The following is a 19,688-nucleotide window of genomic DNA, read 5'->3' as shown; positions in this document are numbered from 1 at the left end:
ATGTGCAGCAGCAACATCACCATGCAATTTCTATGAATATTTGAATTAAACAGTTTAGTGAGACTGTGTCTATGTACAAGATGATAACTATACAAAACCTACGATTTACAAATTCTAAATTGTTGTTTATTTTTCACTCCACATATGATGTTGATTGTTTATTCATTTGTTAATTTACACCCATAGTCCCAACATAATATTATTGTATAACTGACATATATTATTGAAAATCAGATGGGACGCAAGCAATAGCTAGTCTGACACACACCACCCATAGTTTGGGTCATTGTCTTTTAGCAGCGGTAGCAGAGGGCAATTTTATCGTGGTTTTTTTTTTTCAGCCAGCACCTGAGGCTGGAAAAAGAAAATATGTTCACCATAAACCACCCTCTCATCGCAGCAGCCATAAATGTCTAAGACGCAGAAAAAGCTCTTGTCCCACACTTCCACTCTCTTCCTCCTCCTCCTCCTCCTTCTCCTTCCCTGTGGCTGAGATGTAAAGCAGTTTGTGCTTTGAAAGCCCAAGTGGCTGTGAGAGTCTGTGCCGCTGATTGAGCGCAGAGCCATGAAGTGGGGATAATGGAGAAAGAGAACAGGAAAAGATGAAAGAGGAGGGAAAGTGCAGAAAAAAAAGGATGAAAAGTGCCACGATGAATGTGACTGTTACAGTGAGAGAAAGTAGAGAGGCAGACATGGATAAACATTCTGTGTTTTCCCTAATAAATGAAGCCTTCATGCTTACAGTAGCATCCTCTTTGAGCCTGTCCCCTCCCCCACATCTGTAAAGATCTGCTGACTGGCTACTAGAGCTACTCATCACTCTGCAGCCATCCTGCAATAGGCTTGTGTCAGCAGCTCCCAGTGTCTCATTGGATGGCTGATAGATGCAGTGCAGTGGGGGACAAGCTGGATGCTGTGATGGTCTGAAGCATTTGGGTCCCTCTTTTTCAAACAGCACAGCACAATTGGATCTACCTCTGAGACACTTCCCCATCTCCTGTGTTTTTATTTTGCCTTAATTGTCCCAAGGATGGCTCTTTTTAATCTGCTGCCACCTTGTTTGTGCAGTTACTAGTTGCAGAATTGTGGAAATGAAAGCAAATACTGAGGATTACTGCGATATTTCTGCATGAAAGGTTCTGATAGTGCTGAGGTGCTCATGTGCACATATTCTGTAGTTGCATGATGTTTCCAAGTATGCATATGGGAGTCTGCTGGTGAGCTGCACGTGCGGTTGTCATTGATTGTCGGTGGTGTGTAAACCATATAGCCCTCCTCTCTCCTGGGACCAGGGAGGACAGCAGGGGGAAGGGGGGGCGCAGGGAGAGAACTGAGGGGCTGGAGGCTGATGGCCAAGAAATCTGGAGGTGCTTCACAGTATTTCCTTTCATGGACTGCACCAGCTGTCTAAGAAGATAAAGAGCAGCATAACAAAACATCGAGCTGTGAACAAGCACTTAGGTCCTCTACTGTCTCACTGTGCACACAGCGAAGAAAAACTATGCGTATGTTTTGTGTTTTTTCCTTATTGAGCTTTTGCGTTTTCTGAGGGCTTCCCACTTTTCTGCCCTTTAAAGTGGCTTTTAGGAGTCATTACATTGTTGTACAGACTCCATCCAGACTATGCTGCGGTGTGTGATTTTATATTTTTTGTCAGTGAGAGGTAAAAGTTGATGTGATCTTCTCTCACCGTTCACCGTGCTGTTAAATCAAGCTCTGCTCACCCCCGAACCATGCGGCTGGTTAACCAATGTTTAATTTGTGTTGAACGTGTTGCCTCTCTATGTTTCCAGTTTGTCTTCGACAGATGTGGGTTTCATCCTGGTCATTGATCGCCGGCAAGACCGATGGGCGGCCGTCAAGGGGACCCTGCTTCGTATCGCAGTAAGTTTGTCTTTGTGTATGTACATGCAACCGTGCACTTGCTTTGTGTCTATGTTGTTAATGTCTGTGTGGGAGGGAAACGGCCCTTTTAGTCAACTGTTGAAATGAGATGACCCTGTTTTGAGAGGCACTGGCCTTGCACCCTCACCCATGGGGGGGTGGGGGGTGGGGAGGTTTGTCAGGACTGAGAGAGGTGTTGGAGCGTCCCCATCGCTCTCCCACAGCTCCACCACTAATATCACTACCACCCTGGGGGTGGGCGGGGGGGGGGGGGGGGGGGGTTGATATAAGCCAACCCCATCCTTGAACTCTCTCCCATCACCATCACAGCCTGCCATGTGTTTCCATAGCTACAGGGACAAATAAACAGTCTCATGCCAAAAAAAGACAGAAGGAGATGTTTCTTTTGTTCAGTCATTCATTTAAATGTCTCACGTATCATCTCTGCATCATATAATTTACTAGTGAGAAACAACAAATGTGTTTACACATCATAAAAGGCCAAAACAAAATTAAGATACAGAGTCTGCTTAATTAATGGATAACTAATATCCAGCCTGATTTAAGGACTCTCATCCTGTGTTTCAGGGAGGTGCAGCCTACAAATCTACTTAGTTTGAGTCATACTTTTATTTTTGTGCTCCTGCAGGAAGGGAAGCAGTTGTATAAACGGTCTCCCTTCTTTTTAGCACATCATTTATTTTCCTAACACCTCTTTCATTGCTACTTAATATCATGATCACGTTTTTGTGAGACAGACAACTGATAATAGTCATGTCATTTATGTCGCTGAATAAAGGGACTGCAGTGGTAGGGCATCAAAGTAATCAGGGTTCTGCTGTTTTTCGCTCATTTTAGTTGCTCTAGTCTTCTCTTCTGGGAACAGAAATGTTCATCTGTGTTTCATGTTTTCTGCAGGGAGGTGATGAAGCATGTGTGCGTGGGGGAGAATCACCCCCATTACACAATCTCTCAGCATATTGCTTTTTTGGGCTGAAACAATGGGCAGTTGACTAGCACCATGATTCATGCTCTAAAAGTGAAAGTAACAGCTTTACCAGCTTCATTAATATCAACGTTCACCTTCTATTCCCTACCAATGTAATACAGAAATGTTTATCGTTGTTGATATACAGGACACAGAAAGATATTTGCATTTTTCAGACATATAAAAATGTGATTGAATATGACAAATTTCTTCAAAGGTTCTATATAAAATAGCACTGTTTTGGGTTGGGCAGATCCTCACAGATCTCTCATTAACACTGAAGGCAGCAAAGTAATAACACAGAGAGGGATATATACAAAAGGAGAGAGAATGAGAGATAAATATCACCACACGTGGTCTCTGGAGACATGGGAGCCCACATCACTCATTTCAAATTAAATCAAGCTTTATTAATCCCACAAGGGGGACTTTTACAGGCTGACAGGCTAGTAATAGGGGGCATTCAGCCATCCCTGCCATAATGTCCTGTTTGGGGTGATTCAGTCAGTCTGCTAAATGGATGATAATGAAAGCTGGCACTTTTTAAGCCTGATACTATATGTTTGTAGTGGAGACTAGTTCATGGGCTAAATCACATTGTATTCAGAGCATACGGTGATGTATTCACTCAGCGAGGTTAATCATTATGTGTGTACATGTATGAGGTGTCTGTGTGTGAGAGAGAATAAAGGAGGATATTGAATGTTTACGCTGTGGAATGATTGCCTTTGTCTTTTTGTGTGTCTATGTATATGCGCACACTTGTGTATACATGTGCTTGTGTGAATGTGGGTCAGTGTGTTTTCAAGAAAAGCTACCTGTTTCCGTGCATGGCTGAGTTTGATCTGATGACAGACAGAAAGTGTGTTTATAGACTGGTCCTAATTAAGTCTACAGAGTTACTGTCAGTCCCAAAAGCATACCCTCCTCCCTTGTCATTTATCTGGACCTGCTTTGAGGCTTTGTGTGTGTGTGTGTGTGTGTGTGTGTGTGTGTGTGTGTGTGTGTGTGTGTGTGTGTGTGTGTGTGTGTGTGTGTGTGTGTGTGTGTGTGTGTGTGTCCTTTTATCTCTCCGTCTACCATTGACAAAGAACAAAGAACAAGTAGACCATGACCATGACTGCTAGCTACCACAGATCCAAGCAGCACGGTTGAGTGGTTAGACGCTACAATATACATTTAAAGGATAAGGCTGGAGATACTCTATAGTGTTGCTGTTGTCAACAAAGCCAATGAAAAGACCACAACCATCAATGCTTTAGTGCATCTCTCTGTGGGACTGACTCAAAATAAACTACACTGCCAATATTCATCATAATAAATCTCTTTGTGCAACGGTGTGGCTCAATAATGTGTTTTTAATAAGATGTATCAGGCTTTGGCTACACAGGAAATACATGTTCGTAGGATCAGTTTTTAATTTGTATCTTGTCATGGGATTTGTTGACAATAAGGAAAATATAGACTCTTGCCTGACTTCTCCTTTAGGAAGCCAGTTTCTGAATGTGCTGCACAACCTGTTCAAAACCATTTACCATAAATGCACTGAATATAATAGCTCTCTATTGTATGGTAGCACCTACTACTACCATGTTATAAAAACAGCAGTAAAAATATTGATAAGTTTCATTTCTCCAGATGGCGACTGACCATTTTCACAGTGCTCCTCCTGGTTTTGGGAGGTCAGCAAGGACAAACACAGAATTGATTTATTAATTCCATTAGCAGTGCCCATCACAAGTGGTTTTTATTAACGATGTATTCATTGTCATTTCTGCTTAGACCAGCATTCCCCAACTCGCTCAGGAAGGGCAGCCAATCAGGCGAACCAGCTGTTTAGGTCATTAGCTAATTAAAGTTGCGTTAACAATTGCATTGCCTCAGGAGATCAGTGTCCACCCTCAGCCATCATCCAACTGCTTTCACAGCAGTACTTAGTCCGTCAGTGGGTGTCAATCATGACATTTTAATTGGCATTTTATTGGCTCTATTGGCTGAACTGAGAGAGTGTGTGGTAGCTGCATAGCATGATAAATATGCAGAGGATTAATATGGATGTTCCGAAAGCATCTATGGAATATTTTGGCTTTATGCTGAGTGTGTTTGTTTGCGAGGAAAACTTTCCATGTGCGTCTTATTAACAATTGCACCAGAACTATGTCAATTTAAGTCACAACGATGCCAGCTGGGTAAAGAAATCCTGAACCCATGTGCCTGCACACATGTATGAGTTGGTGGTGACTCCTTCTACCTCATTATTCATACCGAAGCATCTCATGAAGATTAATGTCCCTGCCACATGACGGTGCCCTACATACCCCACATCTCATTCTCTTGTACTCTACACACCCCACGTACATGCTTGAATGTGTTTGAGCGAGAGTTTTCACATGGGACGCAGAGCGACAGACAAAGGGAGGGAATAATATATAGGTAGTGCAGGCTGTCAGTAGAAAGAACAGAGCATGTGCTGTTGAAGTGTGGTATAAGTGACTCAGGGCAGAGGAGGATCCCGTCTGCTCTGTTGCATAAGTGACAGTCACCATCTACTCTCTCATTTCAGGGCTCCTTCCCAGGGAACCTCCAGCTGGTTCTGGTTCTGAGGCCCACCACCCTCCTGCAGCGTACGCTCTCAGACATCCTCTTCAAGTTCAACAAGGATGAGTTCAAGATGAAGGTGCCGGTACGTACAGTCACTCTTACTTCTGGAAACACTGTCAGTGACTTGTGTTCTTCCCTCTGTGGTTCATAAATTGAGCCCAATCCAACTTATTGGAGAAAGAAGATTTTAGAAGAATGCTCATGTACATAAGAGGCTAGTTAATATGATTATTATCAAGTAATGTATATAACTGTTTCAGGTGATCATGCTGAGCTCAATAACTGAGCTGCACTCTTACATCGACCGCACTCAGCTGACCCAGGAACTCGGGGGAGCGCAGGAGTACTGCCACGAGAAGTGGATCTCTCACCGCACTGTACGTACACTGCATCCACCACTCTAGTGGTCAGCATGGACAACTTAACAGTGTCCCACACCGCTGTTACAAGGCACCTTATAAGTAAGATAAATTAATACATACAGTGAAATAAATACATGTCGAAGGCAAAGACAAATGAAACAGGAGACATTGACAGATTTATGAGTTTAATTAGAGACGCTCAAGCTGCCCTTAGCATGATGTGTTTTGCATATATGTCAACATAGTGTAATGAAAGTTAATAAATGGTAATGACATGGCCAGTACTTTAGGATGAAGCCCTCAATTAATAGTGTTTAATTTAGAAAAATCCAGAAAAGCACAAAAGCAATAATATATGCAGCTAATAAAAACTACTGTAAAAACTAACACAGTGTACTATATCAGCATCCCATGAATCCTGAAAAAAATGAAGTCACTGGTGTTTTTTTTAATTCTCACCACGAGCATGCGTGCTGATTGTCTTTGTTGTGTCTTATATGCATCAGGCTATTGAAGGCTTTGCATTGATGGTAAAGAAAACAGCACAGACCCTACAGTCGTTTGGGACTGAGCTGGCTGAAACTGAACTCCCCAATGAAATCCAGGCCACAGCCATCCTGCTGAGCACACACACCGAAAAGAAAGACAAAATGAAGGTAACGCCATTAACATACACATACAGTACATACATTTTTTCTCTGTATACAGTGTATTTGGACTATATCACTACTTCTGTCTGTGTCTGTCTGTAGGGGGATCTGCTGGTGGCTCTGGGTCAGGGCAGCAGGCTGCTGGAGAGCATCAATGAGCCTGTTGTGCGAGACCCCGACCACAATATGAACCAGGATGAACTGGAGAACATGGCTACAGTGCAAAGGTTAGAGCTGATATATCTGCAGGACGGCTACTAAAAAAAGACTCTGCGTTCTTATTCTCAAGAAGAAAAAAATCAATCAATCTCAACTCATTAACATAAAGGAACCAGACAGATGGAAGTGATAATGTTTCAGATGTTTAACGCATCTGGTTTTGTCATTTCTTAGAATAAGCTCAGGTTCCAAACATTATACATTACCATATATCATTAACTGAAAATTACTATGATTACAATAACACATTTGGGTAACTATTAACACTGAAATAACACAGTGTCAAAACTACTTATAAAGATTCAGAAACTGCCAAATACCTCAGTCACCATCCCCACTGAATTTTCTACTCCATTAATTTCTCCCCACACTGCTTTTGGTCTACTCAGTTGCCTGCTTTTTAACAATCCGTCTCCATCTCTTGCTGTCCCCATCTCTTTCTCTGCTGCTCTTTCAGACTGCTGTCTCAGCTGGACGAGACAGAAAGGGCTTTCGATGAGTTCTGGGTGAGGCATCAGACCAAACTGGAGCAGTGTCTCCAACTGCGCCACTTTGAGCACAACTACAGAGAGGTGAACTAGAGCCTGTTGGCTCACGTGAAATTGTCCATAATAGACTTCAAGTGTCCACATGATCCCTTTTAAACAAAAACAAAACAATTGTGGTGACTGAAAAAAACGACTGTGGTGTTTCTGCTGCAGGTGAGGGTTCTGTTGGATCAGGTGTCTGAGAAACTTGCAACCTTCTCCGAGGTGGGGATCAGCCCAGCCCACGCTGACCATATCTTCTGTGAACTCACCACCTATGAGGAGAGAGTCTGTGTAAGTAATACCCAACCGCTCACAATTAAAGCTTTGTCTAACCGTGACATGAATAGATAAATAATATGAAAAAACAAACAAACAAAAAGGTCTGACAGAGCATAGTTTCATAAAAAGTAATTGCTCTGCCAAGGCTGCACAATCATCTATATTTACTTAAGAAAATATTTATTTTTTAAATCATAATCTGGATCCAGATCTGCATTAAAATATACATTTCAGTCATGTTGATTGGCTGCTGGTGGACATGATTTTGGGGTAGTACTTTAGGGTCGTACAAATTATGCAAAAAGTCACATAACCACTACAGTATGGTTATTTAAATATGCCATGCAAAATGCCATACAATTTAGCAGGATCTCTCAGAGTTGACAGGTGCATGTTTACTTACATTGTGGTCCCAACTGGACTGTGCAGTCAATAGTTATGGTGGCTTATGTCAAATAGGTTATGGCTACGAAAACAGCTCAACCAGTATAGGAAACGTGTATGAAATATATTTAAAAACAAACAGGTTTCAGAATTCAGGCCCATCCAGATATGAACGATTTGGTGAAAAGGAATAATAATTTGAGGGCTTGTGAAAAAGCTAGGGGAGGTGGTAACTGTCACTGCACACTGGTCCACAGGAGGTGCTGGACAGAGCCTTGTCGTTGGCCCGTGAGGGTGATGAACTGATCCAGAACTCCCACTATGCTGAGGACTCCATTCAGCCCAAATGCAGCGAGCTCAGAGCAATCAGTGAGCATGTGAGCAGCAACCTGAGGGCCAAGAAGGACCACCTCCTCAAAGCCATGGAGCTGCACCACTGTTTGGAGAGGGTAAGAGGACACACACACACACACACACACACACACACACACACACACACACACACACTCACACACTCCCAGTATAGTTGCCTTGTGTGTTTTTACTGACTCTTCCTCCCCTGCTGTCCTCCTCAGGCTTCTAAATGGGTTGATGATGGTATCTACCTGCTGGCATCTCAGCCAGTAGACAAGTGTCAATCACACGAGGGGGCGGAGTTAGCCCTGCAGGAGCTGGAGCGCTACCTGGATAACGCAGGCCAGAACCAACTGACAGACCTCAGTACCATCTGGAGCGAGTATGAGGCAGTGCTCAACCAGCAGTTCAGGGTAAGACAGCCAAGCGAAAATAAATGTGTTGCACTTTTAAACATCACTCTTTTGCTGACAAATGGATTCTGAAAATCTGGTGCAATTATTGAAAACAGATACGACCAGATAATTGTTAACATCTGTCTCACATCAGGGGGTATAATTGTGAAACGCTGTTGTGTCACAAAGAAGATGTTATGTCTTCAGTTTGATCTTTGGCTACACAGAAGAGTGTAAACATGTTGTGGAAGTCATTTTCTGGTATTCTTTCAGTCATCTGGTTAGATGGCATTATGAGAAACTCTCTAAAACGCGGCATTATTTGTGCAGGAAAAAAGAAGCAACCAAGATAATTTTCTCACAAAAATATTCGAAAAATGTACTACAAAATCCAAGCCTGTGGCACGCAGTGTGAGAGCTGCCAATATTCTCAGCAATGGTCAAGACATATAACACATTGGTGCAATACCCACACCTCTATGTGCAATACAGTATAATCCCTTTACCTTCATTTCTTTTGTAAATTACGGTTGTTTTTTAGTTTCAGTAGCTTTTTTTTGTAACAGTCTTTATTGTTTTTATTTATTATATCTTGTTTTTTTCTACTTATGTCTCTATTGCACTATCCTGTATGCTGCTGGAACAATGCAAATTTCCCCTCTGAGGGATTAAAATCTTATTTATGTTTATTTTGAATGACTGAATGAATGGCTGATTAGCTTTACTTAAATAAGCATCAGGTATTACAGGACACTCTGATAACTTCCTGTGTATCAGGACCAAGTGGAGAAGGTTTTCCAGAAGCAGGCGTCCATGCAGGAAATGTTTGACAAGAGGAGGATCAGCCTGAAGAAGCTGGCAGCCAAACAGACCAGGCCGGTGCAGCCGGTGGCCCCCAGACCTGAAGCCTTCATCAAGTCCCCTCTCAGCTCGCCCGGTCAGTCTCCTCACTTAGATATGGCTCTCACTTATGGCTTACACTGTACCTTCCCTGTCAAACAATATTGAAAGTTACATTTTAGAAACTTTCATTGAGGTACAAATAACCCAGAAATTATAAGTGAGGAATAGGTGCTTGTAAATTTAGAAAAGGATGGCTTTTGATCTGTGTCTTATAGTTTTACAAGAAAACAACACATTCATGAGGACTTTTATTACTGTCTTTCTTTTCCATTATCTGAGACGACAAATTCCTGTGAAACATTTGTATCAGCAATACAAGACACAAAATTTTAAATCCTTTATTTTAATGTCTATTTCATCAGGAAATTCTTTGCATATGAGGCTTTCTTCAGAACACCTTTTGCATTTTCAGATAATACAAGTTGTGATAATGTTCATGATATGTATTTAATTTAATCTTTTGAGTTTGTTTTGAAAGTAAATCTATCCCACATGCTGAAGTTCATCGAGCTCTGTTGTGCTTGATGGCAAAGAAATAGTTGAGCCCAGGTGAAACAAGGGCTATACTTAATCTTGCACGCTCTACTTTTCATTTAATATTTACTGTAATAGAAAACATTGTTTATGTCAGGCTATTAAAACTATTTTGTCTGGTCCGGGTACCTAAATAGAGTCATCAAGGTCTAGATCTATTACATCCAGGTAATTTCTAATAAAAAAACAATTACAATTATGTCTTAATTCACTTATACCTTTTTCTAACTCATATGTTCTGTTTACAATTAATTTGAAATTACAATACTTGAGATTTAACCAAAAATGCTAAAATATAAATGGTGTTCAACTTTGAATACAGCCTATTATTATTATTATTATTATTACATTGGATTGATGACCAACCAAAACTATTGTGACTCTTTTTCTCGTCCCCTGCCGCAGCACACAGAGCACAGCAGGAGAAAAACTGCTCAGAGGCCGACTCTGGGAACAACTGTGAGAAAGTGAGTGGAGTATTGTCATGATTCTGTTTGTGTCTACATGCTGTCCGTCCCGTTATTCTCTAAAGTTTCTATTATCTGTCTCTTATCGTGGTGATCCAATGATGTTTTTTTCCCCCCAGAGAAACGGACAACTGCAGAATGGAGACAGTAACAGCAGACATGCCTCTCTGTCAGAGGAGGAGGAGAACCTGGCGGTGCTCAGGAGGTGAGGGATCAGCTGCCGCTCTTTCATCTGTAATCAAATTACACGGCAGATGGACTGTGTGAAAACGCCTATCTCATTATCTACAGAGCTGTGCATCTATCTTCTCTGAGCCTGCACTAAATCCTTCATCTGATCTCTCTTTTTGCCTCTCTGTTCTCTCTTTATCTGCAGGCACGTTATGAACGAGCTGCTGGAAACTGAGAGAGCCTACGTGGAGGAGCTGCTCTGTGTCTTACAGGTGTTTGTTCGCTCCACAAAATGTTTCTTTTTCTCCGTCTTTTACCTGTGCCTAGAATGTCATGTGTTGCTTTTTGTGTGATACAGGGATATGCCTCTGAGATGGATAATCCAGCAATAGTTCACCTCATCCCCGCTCCGTTGCAGAACAAAAAGGAGGTTCTGTTTGGCAACATGCCAGAAATCTACCACTTCCACAAGAGGTGAGGGAGCGCCATCTGCCTGTCATAGCTGATATCAATGCACTGTGGCTTGACATGTTGTTAGCCATCAAAGACAATCAACATTTTGTTCAATTATCTTCTCTATCTTTTCTCCCATTCATCTCCACTCTCTCATCAATAACATGATTTTGTCATTTCCAGGACGTTTCTGAGGGAGTTGGAGCAGTACACCGACTGCCCAGAGTTGGTCGGAAGGTGTTTTCTACAGAGGGTGAGTGAATTATGATATTTTTTAAATGAGATTATCATCCCAGAAGTTTGACACAAAAACACAAATAGTTTTCACTGCCTTCCTTTAGATGACAGACCTGCAGATCTATGAGAAATACTGTCACAATAAGCCTCGCTCTGAAAGCCTTTGGAGACAGTGCTCAGACTGCGCCTTCTTCCAGGTGAACAGACACTCAGTACCCTCAAGTTTTAAAGTAAATATTCTTAGCTGTGTTTTATTTGACACAATTCTTTTCTCTTTTTTTATTTCCATCAGGAGTGTCAGAAAAAGCTAGAGCACAAACTGGGCTTAGATTCGTATCTGCTGAAGCCTGTTCAGAGGATTACCAAATATCAGCTGCTCCTGAAGGTGTGATACTCTCTGTTGGCCACAAATCAACTGGACCGCTAAACTGTCTTTTCAGCGGGATTTCTCTTCTTCAGTCATCGCTACAAGCTGCATGTTTATTGTGTTTCTGACTACAGGAAATGCTGAAGTACAGTAAGAGCTGTGAGGGTGCCGATGACCTGCAGGAGGCGCTGACCTCCATCTTAGGCATCCTCAAGGCTGTCAATGACTCCATGCACCTCATCGCCATTACAGGATATGAGGTGAGACATTAAACAGGACGCAGGCTTATCAATCACAGAGCAGCTGCTTGATATTGGTGATATTGTTGACTTGATAAGAAAGATGTGATTTCAACATTACATTTGCTATAGAGCTGCAACGATTAATTGATTAGTTGATCTGTTTTGATAATCAAATGCTTTTCTTTGTCGCACATGATGGTGAACTGAATAGCTTTGGACATTTGAAGACGTCACCTTGGGCTATGGGAAATTACATACAGCTTTTTTCACCATTTTCTAACATTTTATAGATAAAATGATTCATGAATTAATCGAGAAAACAATTGGCAGATTAATTGATCATGAAAATAATCATTAGTTGCAGCCCTAATCTGCTGTATCGGTTTAAATAAACTGAGACTTGTCCGTCCAGAAAGCTGTGACTCCTTTTGAATTTCACTGTCACGTCACGGTTGAATGAAGGTAAAGGAGGAAAGTGAAACAAATTAGACACTTTCTGTGCTGTATGCCTGTCTATATGGGATATACAGTATTAATATTTTATTAGGAGGAGCACATTGGGGCAGCTGTTTCCATGGAAATACAGACACGTTGGTCAGTCCAGATGGACTCTGGCACTTCAGAGAGAACACAGACTAGACAGAAAACAGATGCATTAAATGGAGCAGAGATTGTTAGAATATCAAATTATACCCTCCATACAGTACTTTAGATCATATGCAGTATGCAGTCGATCAGCTCAATCTTACAGCAACTCTCTCTTTTCTCAGGGTAACATGAGTGAGCTGGGTAAGCTGCTGATGCAGGGGTCATTCAGCGTGTGGACAGAGCACAAAAAAGGTCATGCCAAGGTTAAGGATCTGGCCCGGTTCAAGCCCATGCAGAGGCACCTCTTCCTCCACGAGAAGGCCCTTCTCTTCTGCAAGAGGAGGGAGGAGAACGGCGAAGGTTACGAGAAAGCTCCCTCATACAGCTTCAAACAATCTCTGAATGTGAGCACTTTTGAAGCAATGTTGCTGCACTTGTCTCTTATACTGCCCTCTATTTGTATTCATAAAACGTTCAATAATTTACGTTGCTGTCTTTTTTTAACAGATGAGTGCTGTTGGCATTACTGAGAATGCAAAGGGAGACAACAAGAAGTTTGAAATCTGGTGCAACTCCAGAGAAGAGGTCTATATAGTTCAGGTACGTTAACAAATCTAAAATAAAAGTCTGCAGATATTCCACATTTTTAATAATTGTCAACAAATCCCATGAAATGATCAATCCCTCATCTACGTCCTGGTGTTGTAAATACTTATTTGCTCTTATTAAGGCTGAAAATGAACCCCAACAAATGCAAAATTTATGTTTGCTGGCTGTTTGGGGAAATTACTGAGCCTTTAAAAACAACTCAACTATATATAAGATTTACATCTTCAGTAGGAATGAATGTGTTTGGTGCTGACAGGGTAGGGAGGTCGCAAAATAACACATTTTTGGTTTTTGGACTTCTTTTATGGAATTTGTTGACAATAAGAAAAATACAAATTAATGACAGAGTTTATCCTTAAAATACACTTTGCCGTATTTGAACAATGGGTGTGCATATGGATGTCTACCTCCAGGTAACAGTTCACACTGAGCCTTTAATATTTGTTGAACTGCCTCCATTTCAGGCGCCAACGGCTGAAGTGAAAACCACTTGGGTAAATGAGATCAGGAAGGTTCTGACAACCCAGCTGGAAGCGTGCAGAGGTACTGACAGAGGATGTACTCTAAAACCGTTTTCTAAATGTAATATTCACACTAATATCCATGTTTAACCAGAAACTGAAACACTAATATTGTATCAGTAATGATTAGATAAGAAAAATCTTTGCAAATGTTCCAACATGGGTGTTTTGAAGTGGTTGTTCGCTCTCTCTCTGTGTTTCAAAAGCCAGCCAGCAGAGGGCACCAGACCAGGTTTTCCAGTTCCCCCCTGGGCCCAGTGGATCAGTAAGTCTCAGGTAAGTCTGTATTCACCCACTTTATTTATTCTCTCTCACAATTTGAATTTGAACAGTTTGATCTACAGATAGTCAGGAACACATTTTCCAGAGGCTTTTGAAGATTCTTATGCTCCACATTTGTCCACCCACAGTCCGTTCAAGTCCGGTCAGAAGAGCTTTAAAAGGGGAGAGGAGAAGAAAGCTGAGCCCTGCAGTCCTGATGCCAACTCCTCTTCTTCACCAAAGCCCACAGGGAAAGGTGAGTGGAGAGACTAAGAGACATCCAATTAGACAGATGATTTTTAACAAACCTGCCTTATTGCATGTATTGTACAAACTACTCTTATTGTTTACCTCTTTGTGATTTATCTCTGTCTTATCTTCTTTCTTTTCCACTGAATCATATAACCTCTTCCCTCTTTATTCCATTTCTCCCTTTACACTTTTTGAACTCACCTTCTTCCCTCCTTCTGTTTGTCTTCCTGCTTCTCCTCTGAGTCAGACGAGGCTGTGACAAGCCCTACCTCAGACAGAGCTGCTGTGGCTAAAAAGCGCTTTACTTTACAGGGCTTCAGTAACCTCAAAGCTCAGAAAGGTAACTGCAGGACATTGTCAGTTTCATATGCAACATATCACACCATCATCATCTTAAATTGTGAAATGAAAAAGTGGATTTTCATTCAGTCAAAGATTTCAGTTGAGTCATTTGAAGGCATTTTGGAAATGGGCTTATTTGCTTTCTTGCCGAGAGTTAGATGATAAGTTTGATGCCACTCTCATAATTGTATGGTGACGACAAAACTTGAGTTACTGCTCTCAGCCAAGAAATAGTCCAGCTCATTCCTCCCCGTAAAACTACAATTTGTGTTTCTACACTTTGGGTTTTGTGCGGATTAAACAAACCAGATATAATGTGTTAGCTGACAGAGCCAGGCTAGCTGTTTCCCCCTGTTTCCAGTCTTTATGCTAAGCTAAGCTAACTGGCTGCTGCGTTTTTACTGTGCAGACATAAGAACGGTATAAATCTTCTTAATCTAACTCAAGGCAAGAAAGTTAAGCGAATTAGCATATTCTCTAGATGTTGAACTATTCCACGGCTTAAGTCTCGGAAGGACAAAATACATAAGGAAGTAAAATATTTTAAAGATGTTTGGTCAGAAGGTCAAATACTGCATGCTTCCCTCCACAGAGCCCTCATCTACTGATGATAAAAGTTTTACATTACCCATGATGATCCTCCCGTCACCAGGTATCACACAACTCTAGACCCCGCTTTTATTTAAATCCAGCACAATTCCCTTTTTACAGCTTTGACTTGTTATAGTAGGAAAAAGCTCAGGTATAATTAACAACATTAACGATGGCTCCGTTCTATTCAAATGTGCCAGTAAGACCTGACAGTGTGACAGTGAGCCAGCATGCACAATACCAGGACCCTGAACTGAAGCAGCTAAATGGAATTTAGCCATCATTCATTTTATTATTTGCGCCTGAGCTTTTCTGACTGTGACATGTAAAAATGTCTTTTCTAAAAAAATAAAGCGCTGTTGCTGCTGAACTCTTTTATAAGTAGCCTCTTCCATTCAAACAGCATCACGACATTGAGCTGCATTTTGCAGGTTGTTTGTGAAACTAATCGCTTGTTAGAATTAGTTTTCTACCTCTGTGTTATTCGTCTTTCCTCAACCTTCCTGATCCAGCTGTTAGTTGACTGTGCGTCTGTGTCAATTTAGTCTAATTTGCTGTTCATCATGTCCTTTTCTCATCAAAATATGTCCTTTTCAATGTCAGTATTTTGGTTGTGATTTCTTTCTTGCTTCAACGACCATCCTTGTCCCTCCTTTTTCTTGCTCGATGGTAGGATCTCCCACAAGCCCTGATCACAAGACGAAACGCCAGAGCGATCCCACGCCATTTGGCTTTAAAGGTATTTAGTCTGTTAAACAATAACTGCATCTTCATGTCTGGTTAGTTATCCATCCATGGTGCCTGAGCACAGCCTCTGTCTCTAACAATGATGAGTTTGATTGGCTGTAGCTGCTGCAGGGTGAGTGACGAGCTGTGTTTCTATTGCCTCCTGTCCCTCAGATGCAGGTCCTCCCCCCCTCCACCTGAGCAGGGCCAGGTGGTTCAGCACCTCTAGTCTCTTACAGACAAAGTTGAGAGGTACACTGGCAGCAGCCGGCTCTGGTTTTGTGTCAGGCCGCTGTTTCACCACTATAAACCCTTATAGATCTTCTTTCTCAATTTTTGCTTTCCTGTCCGACATCTCCACGTTCCTTTCAGGCTCAGTGAAAATCATAGAAATGCACACTGATATAGGGGGATTTCTGCCTGCCACTTTTCCGTTGTGTTGAGTCACTATAAAATATGGAGGTGCATGCCCGTCCCCCCAGTCTAAGAGTTTTTTTTAATAGTTGTAGTTAGATAGAGCTGATTGTGTCATGCTGGGATTCCTGGGATTAGCTTTTGTGGTTCTTCCTCTCACTCTTTCACAATTCTCACACTTTCTCTACTCTTTCTCACTACAGGTCACGCACATGTTTGACAGCAGCTGAAGCCGAATGTTGTCATAAACTAAACTGTTCTTTCTCTTCCCCTCAGGCTGGAACAAGGCCTCTCTATCGCTGGATGCCTCATTGGAGCATGATGGCTATTCCAGTGCCGAGGATCCTCTCAACTCTGACCCAGAGGACGACAACGGCAAGAAGCTGGTGAGTCACTGTGGGTGACAAACGTGTGTCAACCTGTCTGAACTTGTATTAATCACATTGAAGGGACAAAAATCTGTTTACACGGTCAAATTATGGGGATTTACGCTGGTCCTCACAAGTTAAACCATTGAAGATTTAGCATTTTTGTAGTGACATGGAGGGATTAAGGTTAAGGTAAATCTCCTGAGAGAAATATCTGGCCCTTTAGCTGCTAAATGTATGTTATGATAATATGTTCATATTGTGTCTGTCTTTTGACAGATGCTGGGCAGGTAGCATATAGTGGGTTTATCAGAGCTTTTTCACTGAAAACATCTGCCAGCTGTGGCTGGGAAAGAGGTGGACGAGAGAAGGGAGACTGAACCAAAACAATGAGCTTAAAGACACTAAAACATCTCTGTAGGTTTATTGCTACGAGCGACCCCTTTCACATTACATGTAGTTATTTTTAATGTAAAAGTATTGATTAGAGCAGCTTTAAAGTTGACACATGTTGATTGGTTTGTCCATTCGTAGCAAACAAATATCATACATGTTAATGTAATGCTTGATTTGTGTTGACTCTGGCAAAGTGCTCATTTTCTGATTTTAGTATGTATCCTTTTCTGTTCCCTTATTTCCATTTTGAACAGTGTGCCGGCAAATATACAGTGATGGCTGACTATGAGAAGGGCGGCGCTCAAGAGTTCTCAGTGAAGAGCGGAGAAATGGTGCAGCTGGTCAAGGAGGGGGATGACGGACAGTGGTGAGAATACAGCCTTACTGCTGCCTGTGAGAAATATAATATTATAGCAGAACTGCTATAATAGTACTTTTGTGTTTGTGTGTGTGTGTGTGTGTGTGTGTGTGGTTATGCAGGTTTGTACGCAACCTGAGCACTTCAAAGGAGGGCTGGATTGCTGCTGCTAATCTTATCACGCTCATTGGAAAGTCCAAGTCTTGCCAGTCTCTCAGCAGCTCAGGTATTCCAACAAACAATCCCAAATAAAGTGTATGGCACATGAACAGATAACTGTACTACTACAGCTAATTAACATTAATCCTCAATGTGTGTGTGTGTGTATGTGTGTGTGTTTCTAACAGAAGGCAGTGGCTCTGGAAACCTCAGCACATCGTCCAGCTGCAGTGAGACCTACACGAGCTTCTCTGACATCAAACCCTGAATTCCTCAGCACTTCCTCCATCACCAAACTGCCCTTGTGAATGCTAGCATCATGTGGCTATCTGTGCTGTATTGCCAACATCGGTACTCTATAAGAATTTTGTCAGGTGTCCACAGAAAGCTGTATTTTTTCAGTTTTTAAAATGATGCACATGCACCAATTAAGATAATGTCATACATGTACACACGTTATAGATTTGATTGTGGTGCAATTGTGTGGTGAAGATAAATGCGTCACAGATGGTAATTTCACAGTATAGTAAAGTGATCTTCCTCTAGTCTTACACTTGTCTGTATATTTTTTATGAAGAACAGAGGATTCCTGTGATTATAATGTAATAGATGTATGAATGGACCAGCGGGACTGATCTCAATTAATGCATCTATTTGCGTTCACATTGAAATTGGAGAAATATTTGTGATCATATGTGGATGACAGTTCATCTGCGCTAATTCACCCAGGAGTTTATAATTCCACTGTTACTGTAAATAAAAAAGAGGGAGAGAGATGAATACTGTACGTATAGCTTGAATGAATGTTCTCTGAGAGTCTAATCACCCCCTGTCCTCTGCTTTTGTTCCCTTTACATGTGTTTATTTATTTGTCAGAAATGAAAAACCCGACATATATGTAGTCATTTTTTAATTTTCTTCTCATCTCTTCTTTTCTTACTGTCTTTTTATTCTCTTCCAGTCTGTGTCTCTGTTGTCAGCCTGTTATTAGAAACCTGTTCTGCCACCAGCTGCCCAGACTTTTGTGTATGAGCTTTTGTCTTTTGCGGTCTCTGACTGGTTTTCATGTACGCTGCAGTTTAAAAAATGTTTCTCCATGTGAATAATCAGAGATCACTGTATAGCGCTAACTTATTCCTCGTGGAGGGATCACGTTCTGAATGTAGATATTGTTTATTAATATCTGTCTGTCATCACATGTTTGTTATTTGAGATGCTATATTGTACATTAAGTATGGTGATGTCACTACTTTGTGACTTGTCTAATTTTTTTTACATAAATGACTTGTGATAATTCAGCTACTGTGTCCTCTTTTGTCTGTGTGTATAAATGAAGGCTGGACATCGGATTGCATTTCGATATACTATTATGTTTTGACTCATTGTCGCTCTTTATAGTGCAATACTGATCCATTTTTCAATGGATAAAATAAATTGTGCATTTCTGGAGCACATCCAGATGCTTCTGCACTGAAGCTATCAGGTACAGGGGCAGACAAGGCCTCAGAGGGGAAAATCTCTGGGACCAGAAATGAAAGTGAAACTGTCCAACAGGGTTGCCAAGTTTGTTAAAACCCACCATTTATACTTACACCCGAAATTTGTAGATCAAATACATTGCCTGAAATATACTATTGTAATTTTTAAGCAGGCATATTGGTAGTTATAACTGAAGAAAATTAAATATTAAGCATCAGTATTAAGTTGATTCTCATGTTTTGTTAGACTAAACATGACTTGTTTTAGGGTAAAAAACTACAATGGATTTTGGTTGGTGGCTAGCCAAAATGGTGGGTTTCTGCTAGGGGAATTCAATTTATAAACTCAGTTTTTCTAAAATCCTGATTATCTTGTGGGGAAAACATATTATAGTACATACATATTATATTAAAAAAAGATCCGTGTCAACACTTCACGGGGCACGAGTTTCGTTCCCACAAAAACAAAAACAACAACAACAAAAACAACAACAACAACAACAAAATAAACAGCCCCACAGATTAAACTAACCTGTGGGTTTTTGGGAGGTCGACGGGGGATATTCTGGATTGGACCTGGCAACCGTCAAACGGCGGCGAAATAA

The 19,688-nt window shown here is 41.3% G+C and overlaps 1 protein-coding gene across 2 annotated transcripts in view; it reads left to right on the top strand.

Moving 5' to 3' along the window:
* mcf2lb (mcf.2 cell line derived transforming sequence-like b) overlaps positions 1-17,873 on the top strand; it is a 28,965-nt gene extending 11,092 nt beyond the window's left edge. Inside the window, exons 4-34 of one of the 2 annotated variants that reach the window (XM_070914112.1) lie at positions 1,794-1,884; positions 5,436-5,555; positions 5,734-5,850; positions 6,342-6,491; positions 6,588-6,712; positions 7,162-7,276; positions 7,406-7,525; positions 8,155-8,346; positions 8,473-8,664; positions 9,424-9,583; positions 10,489-10,550; positions 10,670-10,755; positions 10,927-10,993; positions 11,080-11,195; positions 11,358-11,427; positions 11,516-11,608; positions 11,704-11,796; positions 11,913-12,038; positions 12,791-13,012; positions 13,116-13,208; positions 13,682-13,760; positions 13,945-14,014; positions 14,149-14,255; positions 14,499-14,591; positions 15,186-15,245; positions 15,858-15,923; positions 16,085-16,162; positions 16,601-16,710; positions 17,343-17,455; positions 17,569-17,672; positions 17,794-17,873. In XM_070914112.1, coding sequence (XP_070770213.1) covers positions 1,794-1,884; positions 5,436-5,555; positions 5,734-5,850; positions 6,342-6,491; positions 6,588-6,712; positions 7,162-7,276; positions 7,406-7,525; positions 8,155-8,346; positions 8,473-8,664; positions 9,424-9,583; positions 10,489-10,550; positions 10,670-10,755; positions 10,927-10,993; positions 11,080-11,195; positions 11,358-11,427; positions 11,516-11,608; positions 11,704-11,796; positions 11,913-12,038; positions 12,791-13,012; positions 13,116-13,208; positions 13,682-13,760; positions 13,945-14,014; positions 14,149-14,255; positions 14,499-14,591; positions 15,186-15,245; positions 15,858-15,923; positions 16,085-16,162; positions 16,601-16,710; positions 17,343-17,455; positions 17,569-17,672; positions 17,794-17,873 — 3,370 coding nt within the window. The remainder of the gene's footprint in view (positions 1-1,793; positions 1,885-5,435; positions 5,556-5,733; positions 5,851-6,341; positions 6,492-6,587; positions 6,713-7,161; positions 7,277-7,405; positions 7,526-8,154; positions 8,347-8,472; positions 8,665-9,423; positions 9,584-10,488; positions 10,551-10,669; positions 10,756-10,926; positions 10,994-11,079; positions 11,196-11,357; positions 11,428-11,515; positions 11,609-11,703; positions 11,797-11,912; positions 12,039-12,790; positions 13,013-13,115; positions 13,209-13,681; positions 13,761-13,944; positions 14,015-14,148; positions 14,256-14,498; positions 14,592-15,185; positions 15,246-15,857; positions 15,924-16,084; positions 16,163-16,600; positions 16,711-17,342; positions 17,456-17,568; positions 17,673-17,793) is intronic. The other variant, XM_070914113.1, reaches the window with a different exon arrangement.
* The last annotated feature ends 1,815 nt before the right edge of the window (positions 17,874-19,688 follow it).

This window comes from Enoplosus armatus, chromosome 11, assembly GCF_043641665.1.
Source record: "Enoplosus armatus isolate fEnoArm2 chromosome 11, fEnoArm2.hap1, whole genome shotgun sequence".
Taxonomy (NCBI): Eukaryota; Metazoa; Chordata; class Actinopteri; order Centrarchiformes; family Enoplosidae; genus Enoplosus; species Enoplosus armatus.
This window is presented reverse-complemented; position numbering and strand designations above follow the sequence as displayed.